Source organism: Doryrhamphus excisus, linkage group LG3, assembly GCF_037039965.1.
Source record: "Doryrhamphus excisus strain RoL-2023G ecotype Guam linkage group LG3, RoL_Dexc_Guam_v1.1, whole genome shotgun sequence".
Lineage (NCBI taxonomy): Eukaryota > Metazoa > Chordata > Actinopteri > Syngnathiformes > Syngnathidae > Doryrhamphus > Doryrhamphus excisus.
Window position 1 is genome coordinate 7,548,320 of NC_136359.1, and position 15,217 is coordinate 7,563,536.

Below are 15,217 nucleotides of genomic sequence, written 5' to 3' on the forward strand. Positions count from 1 at the left end.
TGCGGAGCTTCTTCTCCCGTCACTCACACTCACAGCTGGTCACACAGTCACTCGCGCAGCAACTCCAGCTGCTAGCAAGCTGCAGATGCTAGACTTTACATATCGATACAAAACCCAATATACACACACCCTCCTTGAATGACCGCTTGTCATTCAGCCACATTGGAGGCTTCTCCAACATGAAGCCTTTCGAAGGTCGTGCCACAGGATCTCCGTAGGATCCAGGTCAGGACCTGGACCTGCAGCCCAAAAGTCTACATTTGGTTTTTCTTCAGCCATTCGGAGGTGGACCTGCTGCTGTGTTTTGGATCGTGGTCCTGCTGCACAACCCAAGTGGCTTTCAGCTTGAGGTCTCCAACAGATGGCCGGACATTCTCCTTCAGCAGAATTCATGCTTCCATTGATCACAGCACGTCCTGTTCCTTTTCTGCCAGATGTAATGGGACACACACCTTCCAAGAAGGTCTACGTTTGTCTGGTCAGATCTCAGAGTATTTTCCCAAGGGTCTTGGATATCATCAAGAAGTTTCCTGGCCGAATGGAGACCCGCCTTCATGTTCTTTTTGTCCAGCAGTGGTTTTGGTCTTGGAATTCTTCCATGCAGGCCCATTCAAAGCTGCTTTTTGTTGTACTTTCCTTCCAATGGATGTCAAAGTCCCGTCTCCTGCTCTGGGACACAATCTGGTGCAGAGTCGGGTATGTCATGACACTCCCGGTAGTTCTACTGTAGAAGAAATAGGGCATCACGTGGGGGTGAATTCACATGACTGCTACCTTGGGGTGCTTCCACAATGAGACGCGTTCATGGCGATACGCAAAACCAGCTGGTGATGCCAGCAGAGGTGATGACATAAATAAACGGACAAAGCGCCCCCCTTTCGGTCGCCATGAATAAAGCGCAGCATTGTAACTCGGGACAGGCTGGATTCATTGTGTCACACGTGCCATCACATTTGAGGCGCATCCATCTTCCTCCGAAAGGAGCCAGCTGGCTGCCATGAATGCCCCCATCCAGCACCACTGCCGATTTCTCACTTCCCACCGGAGATTCCTCTCCTCTCCTTCTCGCTAATCTTTCCTCAGCATCCCTGTTTGACTTACATCCAATGATGTCGGCCATGTTTCCTGGCTCCTTTCCTGGCCTCGTGTTTTGACTGGCCGCGACGGCGTCTCCTTCAAGTTAATTTTGGACCCTGTTGCCGATGTTCAGAGGCGGCAGTGTGGGTTGTCCGTGTGACGAGCCAAGTTTAGACGCAGCAGGGGGTCACTGTCAGACTACCTCGCTGTTATTCCTGTCATCCGGCGCTCCGACTCCCTCCGTCGACGGCGTGTGTAACGAGGCTAAGCGACAGCTGACGTTAAAGCCACTGAAGCGGCCACCGTGAGACATGTTCCCTTTGCGTCTGCTCTCTTCTGGTCCAGGCGTCGTCCCGTCGAAGCGAATGCGGCGCGAGATGTGACTCACCACCTCGCTTGTATGTTGGCGATCTCAAGAAAGAGAGTGTCTAATGGCCGTGGTCGCCGCCAGGCCTGCGACCTTTCCTCAGTTGATCATGAACATCACCACGATTGTATACAGTTGCGATGTGATTCAACTGCAGAGGGTATTTGGCATCCAGGAGGAGTGAGGCAAGCAGTGGGGCTGAGTTGTACTTGAGGAAATATGTTCTTATAATACTGTAATATGCTTATAATAAATAATTCATGTAAATATGCATGTATGTACACACACATATATAATCAAAATAACTAGATATGCCTCGGCCAAGCGCCGTGGTTCCTTCCATAATGTGAAATATTAGCCCTACATTTATTTGATCTGCCTACGTCCATTCTTTCACCATGGAAATGTACCATGGAAGGGTGCTTATTTGGGAAAATGCTTATAAGTATAATTATGCTATAATTATGCTGTAAGTATAATTATGCTAACACCTAGCATGACGGGGCTGAGCGTCTGCTTAAGTGCATAGTCATGAAAGTCACACAAAATGCTAGTATGCTCATGTTAGCATGCTAACACCTAGAATAATAGTGTCTACCACAAAGTGGTGCATACACACCGAGAGCATTGCAAGCTAGCGTAGTCAAAGTTAGGAGAGAAAAGATGATGGCAAAGCCGAATGCCACAGTCGAATGCTGGTGTGGGATGATTCCAGCTTCAGCCCAAATGAGCAAGGTGGGTCCATCAAATTTGCTTGAAAGTCTGACAACAAAAAGGCACCGCGATGAACCGACGCCACCCAGTTTTTCAGTAAATCCCAACAGAACGCCACTGACGGACTGAATGACTGACGACTTGACTAAAGAACATGGCTCTTTAATACACTTGAAAAGACAGCATTTGGAGAAATGCTGCAAACGTGTGACAGACAGTACACAGGTGTCACAAACAGTGGAAGATGACAGATTGAAGGAATGATTATCATATAGAGTATATGTATATGTATATGTATATGTATATGTATATGTATATGTATATGTATATGTATATGTATATGTATATGTATATGTATATGTATATGTATATGTATATGTATATGTATATGTATATGTATATGTATATGTATATGTATATGTATATGAACAGCTTGCAACCAAAAGGCGCTAAATCCAATTTTCACTAAGTTGCATGTTTTTCATGAGTTTAATAGACCTCTGTCATGTGTATCCAAATCACATATTTTGGTCTTGAAATCATTTTAAAAAATATGAAAAAAAGTGATATGAAATTTATGCTTTCAACCAAAAGGCGCTATTTCCATTTCAGATTTCAACCAAAAGGAGCTAAATCCCTTTCTTTATTCTTTATTCTGATTGGCCCAAGTTTCTCATCTATAGATAATCTGACCAATCAGAGAGAAGAATACAATTGGCCCTGCACAAACAGAAAGCCAGTATCAGTGCGCATCCCGTTTTGTTTGTGTACATTTTGATCGAATACGAAGTCGCAAAAATACTGCAGTTTATACAATCCTAGTGCAGTTTTACCATGAATGAGCTAGCTGATATAACAAATAACCCAAGGAAAAGACAGAAGAATGAAGGAGAATGGAAGAAAATAGCGGTGAAGGTGAGTTGAAATTTTGTGTTTGATTCAGTCCCATATGTGCCATTTGGTGTTAGGGAATTGATGTGCGTGTGGCTCTTTACAATGTAAAGAGTTTGTAATGAGATGATTTTTGTCACTGTCACCTTCATGGTGCAGTCAAATATGAGCACTGCTTTTAATAAAATTTTTATTATTGTCTGCAAATTGTTATTTTTCATGTGTCGCTCTACTGCAGCCTACAGGTTGAATGCACCTGCAATGTATGACATGTCTTGTACCATTGTCTTGTATAATTGGGTATGTTGAGTTGTGTTAAAGCTGATCATCATGGAATGTGGATGATGTTAATGTGTGCTATAATATCTTAACAACATTTTATCAGTAACAGTGTACTAGTGGTAGGTTATAACATTTTGTTTCTGTAATGTGTGCAGGTGAACGAGTGCATGTGTGTGTGTGGGGGGTATATTGTATGTTGAGAATGGCTTCTGTGTTGTAATTATTTTAGTAGCATAGCACATTAAAGCACCTTACATTCTTTTACAACAATGCCATTGAAGAAGTTAAAGGTGACTTCAAATTTATTTCAGCCAAAAGGCGCTACATTGTGTGTGCAGGATTTTTATAGCATGCATTTTTATTATCTATATTGATAGCTCTTTCATTTGCAATATAGACTTGATGACCAAATAGATTGATATGTGCGTAATTAAAAATCATTGATTTTCTCGAAATCAGTCAAAATGGATTTAGCGCCTTTTGGTTGCAAGCTCTTCATATGTATATGTATATGTATTAGGGATCAACCGATATGTTTTTATTGGTGCCGATGCCGATACCGATTTTTTTCCATCAGCTGATGGCCGATTTTTCTTGGCCCGATATTTGTGGCCGATACTGCTTTTGATCCCTCAATTTACATGAAAAAATGATCATGATAAAAAATATTACAGGTCTCATGTTTAAACAAATATTTATTGAAATGTAAACACTGAACACAGTAGGATTCAGCTTTCTTAAACACACATTTAAACGACATTATCAACTTTAAAAGGAATAAGAATTTAACCATGTGCAAAACATTTCTGTCGCAGTTAAAATTTATCTAGCATCAATGTGATGACTGCTCCTACCGATACAAGGAAAAAACCGCAAATATCAGCCGGCCGATGTATCGGTCGATCCTTAATATGTATACTGTATATCTCCTGTCTAATGATCATTAGACGTTTGTGCTGAGTAATTGAAGAAATGCTGAACATGAAGCCAACAAGCAACATGGCGGTGGCCACATTCTGTTCTGGGACGTTTCTGCGACCCCCTGGGATGTTAGCTAGATCCAACACACCTGTGTTTTGCGGAGAGGAAACGGGGACGCTGTTGGCGGACTTTGGCGCCATAATCTGCCCTTGCGTTGTGCCTTCCTTGTCTTGGCAGCTGCCAAGCTGCAACGAGAACGTGTGCCTCGGCTCCATGATGATGCCCAACCTGCAAGCTCGCAAGCCAGACGAGGTTCGGAGGAAAGAGGAGCTCCTTCCTCTGGCCACCGACTTCATCGACCAGTACTACACCTCCATCAAAAGGCAAGGCACAGAACAAGGCACAGAACAAAAGATGATATTTTGTTACTGTTCATGTTACCTGTTACCGCCTTGCATGGTTGCCATCACCAACTTCCTGATGCATCCATACAATGAAGCTCTGATCCTCAGGCTTCTGATTGGCTGGGATTGCTGTACAGTCTGGAGTTCTCGCGCCACCTGGTGCTGGGCGATGTGGACTAATATGTGTGTCTGTGAATGGCAGGTACGGCTCCAAGGCCCACACGGACCGGCTGGAGGAGGTGACAAAAGAGATCGAGGCGTCGGGGGCATACCAGCTAAAGGACACGGAGCTGATATATGGAGCCAAGCACGCCTGGAGGAACGCCGCCCGCTGCGTGGGTAGAATCCAGTGGTCCAAACTGCAGGTATAATATCACCATGGGGGGCCTGTGATCTGGTTCCCAGAAAAAGACCAGCGTATTGTAACCGCCAACGTGGTGATTGCAGGTTTTTGATGCCAGGGATTGCACAACGGCGCATGGAATGTACAACTACATCTGCAACCACATCAAGTACGCCACCAACAAGGGCAACCTGAGGTAAACGAGCCGTCATCTTCCACACGTCCGCCCTCGCCTCTACCCGGGCTTGACCCGCTGCCCTCATCTGTCAGCGCTCGCTCGCCGACCGCTTAGCGCCACCTCCCTCTCCGGCCGACAGTTCGTCAGCGCTCGCCGGGCGAGGAGGCGAGAAGAGCCGGCTTTCTGTCTGCAGACTGCTAATCGGATGTGACACTTCATCTTGTTGCAGACTTGTTAGCGAGCGCCTCCTGACCTTCAGCAGGTCGGCTCCTTTTGATAAGCAGCAGCTGGTCTTCTCCAAGCAACAATCAAACAGGCCTTCGTCACCACATGGTTCACCTTCAGACAATCAGCTCCCCTTCTCATAAGATGACCAACGTCTGCTCGCCTGGAACGCTAGCTACTGTCTTAGCGGTCTTATTCATTCCTTCTAATTAATACAAAATATCTTATATTCCATTTCATTTCATATAATCATAAATGATCACATAATACATTCAATACAATGAAATGATATACAATATATTAGCGTAGCTTATTGTCTGACTTGCGTGACAAATAGTTTCAACCTGAACAATGGCAGCCCTCTGGTTTACGAATTTACAAACCGGCCACATTCACGACGGAAGCTCTGATTTGTCCTTGGCGCCGTCGCCAGCTGTTTCTTTACGGAGTAGACGCGGAACTGCTATAAAATATGATTATGGATATGGCTCCACCCGCCGGTCAAAGGTCATGTCATGGAACCAGTCTGGCTCATCATGAAGAACAATTCCAAATCCAGTGGCAGGCATCCTGTATTAATGGGAATAGATGACCTCTAATTACCTCTACCGTCTGGTTTCCACGTTTTGCTTCTCAGGTCAGCCATTACTATATTCCCTCAGAGGACGGATGGCAAACACGACTTCCGAGTGTGGAACAGTCAGCTGATCCGTTACGCCGGCTACAAGCAGCCCGATGGACGCATCCTGGGGGATCCCGCCAACGTGGAAGTCACTGAGGTGGGAGTGGGGTGGGAGTGGAGAAGAGGAAGCGACGTGTGCCGGGCTGACTTGTGGTTTGGTCTCGCCAGATCTGCATCCAGCTGGGATGGAAGGCTCCCAAGGGTCGCTTTGACGTTCTGCCGCTCCTGCTGCAAGCCAACGGCAATGACCCTGAACTCTTTGAGATCCCAGAGGACCTAATCCTGGAGGTGCCCATCACGCACCCAAAGTGAGTCACCGCTCCTGGCATGTTCCTCCTTTCCAGCATGCGGATCAGTCCCATAAAGTAGCTGAAAGTCCAAAGGAGATGCACATGATCGCGGCACCACTGATGCGTCTCCCTAGCCGCTCCCTCTCTCGTTGGGGGAGGACAGGCTTTGCTACACATCTTAAAACCATCAGGCAGTCAGCTCCTCCCTCCCTCATTTTGTTTTAAGCTAATAGCTGCCCTAGCATAATTTAGCACTTAAGCAGCAATGGAAAGATAAGATGAGATAAGAAATGGCCTTCCATGAGCCACATGTTTATTGCACAGGTTTATTGCACGGTTATTGTACGGGATTCTTGCAGCATTTTATATTTGTCGGACAGAAAGCATTCCAAACAATACAGGGTGTAACAATTTAAACAGAGTTGATGAATTATGTCAGGGACCCTTTAACCACGCTGCGTGTGAGGCTGCATGACTGTCAGACCCCTCCCACCATTTTCTCCCGACCCAATCGGACTTGTCAGCTAGCAGTCGGCCCTGGCTCAACGCACCAGACAGAATGAAATACGTAACCGGTCCCCCGGTGGGGCGTGAAAAGGCTGCTCAGGACGTCAGAAGGGGCTTCTTTGTGCTAATGCTTGTTTTGGCTGCGCTCCGGTGGTGTGTTTGCTGTGCCCAGGTATGAGTGGTTCAAGGACCTGGACCTGAAGTGGTACGGTCTGCCCGCCGTCTCCAACATGCTGCTGGAGATCGGCGGCCTGGAGTTCACCGGCTGCCCCTTCAGCGGATGGTACATGGGCACAGAGATCGGTGTCAGGGACTTCTGCGACAGCTCCCGCTACAACATTCTGGAGGTGAGGTGGATCTCCACAGCTAAAAGTGGAACGGGGAAGGAAACGCCTCAGGACATTTTTTGCTGGATTATTCTGCCCAAAATGGAGCTTGCAAATTGACTGAGAGCATTTTATTCTCGAAGCTTAACTGGTAACATCCCCGCATGATGATGATAATGATGATGTAACACTGGCGCTACACAAATCCGGTTGTAGACTGAAGGCCGTGCGTCCTGTTGTTTGGGCTTTCATGGCCTCGCATGAGACTGAGGCGTCTCATTCTTTCATTCTGGTGGCAGACTTCCCGGATGGGAAATGAAAAGTGAGATTAAAAAATGCAACAATTCGTCATTTTGTTTATTCCTGCAGGATGTGGCCAACAAGATGGCTTTAGACACCAGGAAGACCTCCTCCCTCTGGAAAGACCAAGCCCTGGTGGAGATCAACATCGCTGTTCTCCACAGTTTCCAGGTGGCTGCCCTTTAAACTCTACGTCTTCCATACACACGTTTACATTTACACTGTTTCCACCAAAATGTCTGCATGATGCTAGAAGCTCTGCAACGCACGGCGGTGGACCGCCAGGCCAGCACGGCCTTCTCTGCAGGCCTGAACACTGTCACTGACCAACCATCATGGACATCAACTACTGCAGCGCTAGTACAATGGTGCCTTGGTTGGCAATTAATCTGCTCCAGAAGGTCCGACTCAAACCAAAGCACATTTTCCATAGAAAATCCCGTCGAACCGATCCATCCCTTCCAGACACCCAACCATGTGAACACAAACACCTTCTGTCAACAATTCTAGTTTGACATGCAGAAATGACAAATGAACGGACTACTCAACTTTTAATGGCGCCGGCCATGACGAGCTAGCTCTCCTCGTTCAGCCTTGTTTCCGGAAGTGATGGAGGAAGTGATCGGAGTGCTATATAGCTATCGCTATTATAGCCCACATTTCAGCCGTGTGTCAGTAGTTTCACAGGAGGAAAGAAGGGAGAAAGATTTGGAAATGAAATGGAGAGATTGCACAACATGGACTTTAGACATGGAGATGAAGATTTGTGGTCTTCAAAACACACAATGGTACGTGAAATGTACCTCTAATGCCACCACCCTCACCCCCACAGTAAACATCCATATGTCTGTGAAGAGCTGTTTACATTGTGGAATAGTGATTGGAAGACATTATGTCGTCTGTCTCTCCTTCTCCGCACTTGATTGTCCATTGTTGTCTTAAACCTTCTTTTTTTGGAGAAGAGAACAAACTTACGGAATGGCTGGGATACTGTGAACATCCAGCAGCAACACGACATTTTGCCACGACTACTATTTGGATGAAAAACCTACATGAACCACGTCCACCATCTTCCCAGAGAAGCCTTTACTTTGCTTTAGTCACTCCCATGATGTCACCGCTCTGAGCTAGCTCGTCATGGCTGACTCTATCAACCTCAACCTTTTTGCAAAAGGAACAACTTAGAAGCTAATTACAAACAATATATAACGTATTTAAGATCATCCAGATGATGTTGTATTGTAGAAGCAGACCCTCACACCACTTAGTGAACCTTTTAGCCCTAAAATTGCCAGAATGCTGAGCGCTTGTGTCGCCCTTCTTCCAGATGTGCAAAGTGACCATCGTGGACCATCACTCGGCCACCGAGTCCTTCATGAAGCACATGGAAAACGAGTACCGTGTGCGAGGGGGCTGTCCCGGTGACTGGGTGTGGATCGTGCCCCCCATGTCGGGAAGCATCACGCCCGTCTTTCACCAGGAGATGCTGAACTACCGCCTCACGCCCTCCTTCGAGTACCAGGTGAGTCGTCTGCTCTGATTTCTCCTTTCCCGCTGGAAGGAAAGCCCAGCCGTCTGCCTTCCCGTCTGCTGTAGGCCGATCCCTGGAACACTCACGTGTGGAAAGGAGTCAACGGGACGCCCACCAAGAAAAGAGCCATCGGATTCAAGAAGCTTGCCAAGTGAGTGAGCGCCCACGGTGAGCGTTTGTCCCGCTTTATGGAAAACCAGGGCTGCACAGCACGTGATCATCCGAGGCGGGGAACAATCACTTTTATCAAGATGTGTGTACTCGACTGTGAAGTATATTCAATCAGCGCTTCGGGGGGGTAATCACACCTTTGTTGGGGGGGGTGCGCTTGTGCGTACATGGAGTAATTGCCACCAGGATATGACAACCAAGTCATCCCAATTGTCATCCATCGGCTCGCTGGCTGCCTGCTGAAGCCCAGATCAATTTCTCTCATCCTGTGTGTTCATGCTAACTGAAGCTAACTGCGCCTGCAGCAGCGGCGGTGTCCAAACTCCGGTGCAGGGGCCAGTTATTTCACGGAGCTGGTTTTTGGTTCAGCCCGGGCACTTCAGTTTGACTCTTGATGAAAAACTACACAAAACTATACAATAGCAAAGGAAACAAGAAACAACATGAAACTAAAGCAGTCTGGCGTCACATTTTGAAAAATGATATTCGGCTTGTCCAAAAAGTACAAAATATATTGTCCTGTATATTTCCTGGATATTTCAATTGTAGTTGCATAACCAGGAAATGTATTCCTTCAAGTGTTACGCCCAATTCATTCATTCCTTCCTAGCATGTTTTTGAAATGGGGGAGGAAACCGGAGTACCCAAAAAAACCCAATATGCAAACTCAACACAGAGATGGCCAAAGGTGGAATCGAACTCGGGTCTCCTAGCTGTGTAGGCTGCACGCAAACCAACTCATCTGCCATGCAGGCCACGCCCAATTCAGTGGCCTGAATTAGGACAAAACAACACCAAGCTTCTCACTCATGCTCTTAGAGTCCCAAGACCAGAAGCGATGCGGCTAATGCTAGCTAGCAAGCTAGCGGCCGCCAGTAACAGGTAAGCAAAACGTGTAAACAAACATGCAAGAAAGGCCAAACGGCAGTCAGTTTGATAAGGGCGGAGCCTGTATCAAGCTATCAAGATGAAGCTGTTGAGGTTGGCACGGCAGGCATGGTGGCTTTGGGGTCACCTGTTTTTATGCAAATTGTCAGATGTTGATGATGTTGAATCAATTTTGTCGTTTTTTGTGCTTTTTTATGGAGCAGGTGAACTTTCCTAGCAGGCACGGATATGTAAACACGTTAGGACGAAAGAACATCTGCTTTGTTGGTCACGTTCATCAAAAGTCACATTTGTCAGTGTGGGCGGGAACTAGCGAGGCAGAAAGGAATTATGATAGCTAGTACCCCGTTGCTCATTGCATACAAAAGTCTTTGGTCTAGAGACAGTGCCACTGAAGAAAAGACAGGAAGCAGAGCTGGAGGTAGCAGAGATGAGGATGCTGAGGTTCTCATTGGGAGTGACCAGGATGGATAGGATCAGAGGGGCATTACATGTGATGAGATGGACAGACTGAGATGGTTGGGACATGTTCAGAGGAGAGATAGTCACTATATTGGTAGAAGGATGCTGCCAGGTAGGAGGCGTAGAGAGGCGTACCAAAGAGGAGGTTTATGGATGTAGTGAAGGAGGACATGAGGGTAGTTGGTGTAGAAGGCAGGGTTTGTTGGAGGAGATTGGTTTGCTGTGGCGACCCCTGGAGGGAAAAGCCCAAAGAGAAAGAAGAAGTAACCCGTTGCTCATGCCGATGCGTGTCTTTGCAGGGCGGTGAAGTTCTCGGCCAAGCTGATGGGTCAGGCCATGGCGAAGAGAGTCAAGGCCACCATCCTGTTCGCCACCGAGACGGGCAAGTCTCACGATTACGCCAAAACCCTGTGTGAAATCTTCAAGCACGCCTTCGACGCAAAGGTAGGCTTGCCTCGGCCTTGCATCATCTCGTGAGGAGCGTTTCAAAAGAGCTTGTTACCGTGTGCCCTCCCTCCCCCCTCCCTTCTCGGCGGGGTGGACAAAAGGCGAGTCGAAGCGCCGTCTGAGCGGCCGAGACCAAAAGTGTGTGCCTTTTCTCACATCCTTGTCTCCTGTCATGCGGCAGGCTAAGCGCCTAGGGTCAACGGCGAGATTTAAGCAGCCGAGCTTGTTTAAGATGGCAAAGCACCGCCGGCTGTGTAAATCTGCACAACAAAAATAAATACATGGGGAAAAAAAACGTGCGGCGCTCAATCACACATTGTGTGCTTTTCCCCTGCGGGCCATGTTGTCTTGTTTTGCCCGTGTGATCAATCATACAGGAAGACAATCATGCACGCATGCTAGCGCGCCGGCGGGAGCGGGCGTGTGGGTGTGCACGGCCCCGCAGCGGCTGCTGACGCTTCCTCTTCACGCCTCGGCTCGCGTGAAGCCAGGTGACTCGGTGGCACAGTGTCCTGTTGGTTAGCATGTTGGCCACATGGGAGTAATAAAGTACTATTAGTAGGACAAAGAAGGGTGTACTGCTACCAGAAAGAGCAATATTTTCATCAGATAATACCACAATCTGAGAGAGTGCAGTCATTGTATGAGAAAATACTGCAGTTGTACTTGAAAAAAGACCTCAGAATATGAATACAGAAAATTAGGGCGATTTTATAAGACAATGGTAACATGGGGAAAAGTTGCTTCCAATAAAGACAAATGTGGTAATATGATGTCGTAGTAATATCCCCCAAAAGGGTGTACTGCTACCACATGATATGAGATATAGGACACACGTATCATGATATGAGATATAGGACATACATATTGTGATATGAGATATAGGACATACATATCATGATAGAAAAGAAAGTCTACTTCTGTGAGAAAAAACAATAATTTTAGGAAAAATACTTAATATATATGTTATTAATTATTAATAATGATTTATTAATAATAATGAATTAATTATATTTATATTATATAAATATTCTGGAACATTTTCCGTGGTCGTCATTCTAGAAGCAGTACTACTTACTTCCACTACAATAAAGATGTAGTATTACGAAGCATGGTGTACTTTTCATTTGCGGTGGAAGAGTGAGACCACGCTGCTGTTCTGTGTGGGTGTTGGCAGGTCATGTCCATGGACGAGTACGACGTGGTGGACCTGGAGCATGAGACGCTGGTGTTGGTGGTGAGCAGCACCTTCGGCAACGGGGACCCGCCTGAAAACGGAGAGGTAGAGATCCTCCTTTCATTTTTGCCGGCTCGGAGAAGGGGTCGGCTGGCTGAAATCCCGCCCCCGCTTTGTTGTAGAAATTTGGAGCGGCATTGATGGAGATGCGGCACCCGACGTCAAACACCGAAGACAGAAAGTGGGTTTGGCTTTTTGTCTGTGGCGTTCCCCAATCTTTGCCCGGCGTCCCGCAGATCATTGCTGTGTTTTCCAGGAGTTACAAGATTCGTTTCAACAGCGTCTCCTCCCACTCGGACACAAGGAAGTCCTCCAGCGACGAGTCTGAAGCAAAGGTCAACTTCGAGAGCACCGGACCGCTCGCCAACGTCAGGTATGGCGACATGGAAAGAGTCTTCTTCTTTTTCTCCTTCTTCTTCTTCTTCTTCTCCTTCTTCTTCTACTTGAAGAAGAAGGCAGCCTTTCCCAAACTCATCCAATCGCATGCCAACGTTGCAGTGAAGATGTCATCACGTCTTTGTTGATGCGTACGCCTCATGTGGTTTGTCTAACATCAGCTGACTCTTTCCTCCACTCGCTCACATTTTAGCACTGACTGAATATTCATCCGACAACACACAACTTTTTCTCGCATAAATGTAGAGTTTATTTTTGTCAATGCAACACTTTTTATCTTGGCAGTTTACCACTCCGTTATTGTAATATTCTGACTTTTTTCCCCAGAAATGTATAAAAAAATCAACAGCTTTTTTTTCTCATCGTTTTTTATGTTATTGTAAATGTATGACTTTATTCTCCTAATATTACTGCTAGTTTTCCACTTTATTGTCATACATGTACGACTTTTCTTCATTCCTCATTCGTTTGACTGGCAGCCAGTCCAGCTTCTTGCCATCTGGGATCGGCTCCAGCATATCTCTGTGACCCGAGTGAGAATAAGCGGCGTAGGAAATGGATGTATGACTTTTTGTCTTGTAAATTAGCATGTTATTATTCATTGCCTTATAAAAATACATCATTGGTCTTCCATGTTTTCAACCAAAGTGAATCATTCCGATTTGATCCTCTTCCGGCACGTGTGTCGACTGAGGACCGAAGCACTGCAGCTTTTCTTTCCAAGTAGACGAGCTCCTTCCCCCAAATCAAAAGAGGGTTAAACCAGCTGCTTTAGTGTCCTGCTGGAAAGAAAACCTGGAGTGTCTCGGCCCCCCATGGGGAGTTTGACACCCCTGTCTTAAGGAGTAACCTCCCTTAACATCACCCTTCAGTGGTTCTGGATGCAGCCTTGGGTTGTCCTGTAAAACGATGTGGGTTTGGGTCCCAGGAGAGGAGTCATCTTCCCAATTTGCGTCTGGAGCTGCAAAAAAGTTTGGGAAACCACTGCTTTAAAAAGTGGGAAAGAGTTGGTGGGATGATGATGGATGGATGGATGGATGGATGGACTTATGGATGGATGATGAATGAGTGGGATGGTGCCTGGATGGATGGTGATGATAGATGGATGAGTGGGATGATGCCTGGATGAATGGATGGGTGATTGATGGATGATGCATGGATGGATGGATGAATGGATGCATGTAAGGGTGGATGGATGGTTGGATGGAACGATGGATGGTTGCATGGAAGGAAGGATGGATGAATGGAAGCAATGCATGGAGAGGAGGGAAAGCTGAATGCCTGAAAGCCTGCAGGTAGGCTAGGAAAGATGATTGTGATGGATGGCAGGAAGGACGGTAACCAAGAAGGATGACTGGTGATAGTTCTTAAAGGTCCCTGACATGATTTGTCAACGTTGTTGAAATATGTTACATATTGTTTGTGATTATCTTTAACGTTGTTCAGTTTTTGAAAGTAAAGAATCAATTCACAAAAATGACATCTATCATTGATGGCCCCAGCCATGACGGGCTGGTTCAAAGTGACGCCATGGGGGTGTTGTCACTCAGGTAAACAAAGATGGCGGTGTAGAAGGCAGAGGATGTTTATTGGCAGTGTAGCCACGATGTCAATAGTTTGGGGGGGAGGGAGAAACATTTGGAGATGATAGCAGAACATGGACGCAAGCCTTAAGACACGGGGGCCTTCAAAACACAGAATGCAAAGTGTGGAGTTGCTGATTCTTCAATGATTCGTAGAAATCGGCTTCTTGGTGAGCGTCAAGGCTCTTTATATCCTGATTTATTGTACATTTACACCCCCACAGGAAACGATTGTTTGTATGGGATGTATCATGGTGTACTGCTTGTAGGTATCGTGGAATAGTGCTTAGAAGACATTATGTAAGGCAGACACAACTTTGTATTTTCTCCTGTGTACTGACGCCATCGCAGAAGCCAAACGCTTTTTTTAAAGAACAGAACCGGAGGTGGGCGTCCATCTGTCTCTGGTTGTCTTAAAGCTTCCTCTTTTGTGTCGTTGGGTACTCTGAACATCCAGGAGCAATACGATGGTCTACTTGGATGGAAAACATACTGTAGCAAGTCCAGCAGAAGACTTTGTTTCCTCTGCTTTAGCTGAGAGGTGACACCCCCATGACGTTGCGTCTGGAATTGAGACTGAGCTGTGGGATTTATGGAACTAGAATGTCATCATTGGCACATTTACACATGGAAGTAGGGGATGTTGACAAGGAATAAGGAATAAGATATTTAAGCACAGTTGATGAATCATGTCGGGGGCCTTTGGGTATGGATGGGTTGAAAAAGGAATGATGATGAAGATGATGGTGGTGGAGGATTCTCTTTTTGGTACCATGGGCTCTATGGTTGGAGGGTCTCGGTGCGCTAAGCCTTGGGAAGAAGTGATTTGCTGTGGATGTGCCAAGAGTCAACATGTCCTTGTGAAAGCAGTGGCAGTGGCGCCGATGTCTCCAAGATCAGCGGTCCAGAAGGAAATTGCTCAAATGGGAAGACGACGGGCTCAGACTCCCAGCAGGGAAAGCAGCGGGAACGAAAACGGCTAAAGTATTGGCCAA

The 15,217-nt window shown here is 46.5% G+C and overlaps 1 protein-coding gene across 6 annotated transcripts in view; it reads left to right on the top strand.

The window, feature by feature from the left end:
* nos1 (nitric oxide synthase 1 (neuronal)) overlaps window positions 1–15,217 on the top strand; it is a 42,225-nt gene that overhangs the window by 13,665 nt on the left and 13,343 nt on the right. For 3 of the 6 annotated variants that reach the window (XM_078789559.1, XM_078789557.1, XM_078789556.1), the window contains 14 exons: window positions 4,490–4,635; window positions 4,859–5,021; window positions 5,104–5,195; window positions 6,040–6,181; window positions 6,253–6,392; window positions 7,054–7,228; window positions 7,577–7,678; window positions 8,835–9,029; window positions 9,104–9,189; window positions 10,859–11,003; window positions 12,184–12,288; window positions 12,366–12,424; window positions 12,500–12,616; window positions 15,090–15,206. In XM_078789559.1, coding sequence (XP_078645685.1) covers window positions 4,490–4,635; window positions 4,859–5,021; window positions 5,104–5,195; window positions 6,040–6,181; window positions 6,253–6,392; window positions 7,054–7,228; window positions 7,577–7,678; window positions 8,835–9,029; window positions 9,104–9,189; window positions 10,859–11,003; window positions 12,184–12,288; window positions 12,366–12,424; window positions 12,500–12,616; window positions 15,090–15,206 — 1,784 coding nt within the window. Of the gene's footprint in view, window positions 1–4,489; window positions 4,636–4,858; window positions 5,022–5,103; window positions 5,196–6,039; window positions 6,182–6,252; window positions 6,393–7,053; window positions 7,229–7,576; window positions 7,679–8,834; window positions 9,030–9,103; window positions 9,190–10,858; window positions 11,004–12,183; window positions 12,289–12,365; window positions 12,617–15,089; window positions 15,207–15,217 lie in introns of all 6 variants that reach the window. The other 3 variants (XM_078789558.1, XM_058069602.2, XM_058069600.2) reach the window with 3 other exon arrangements.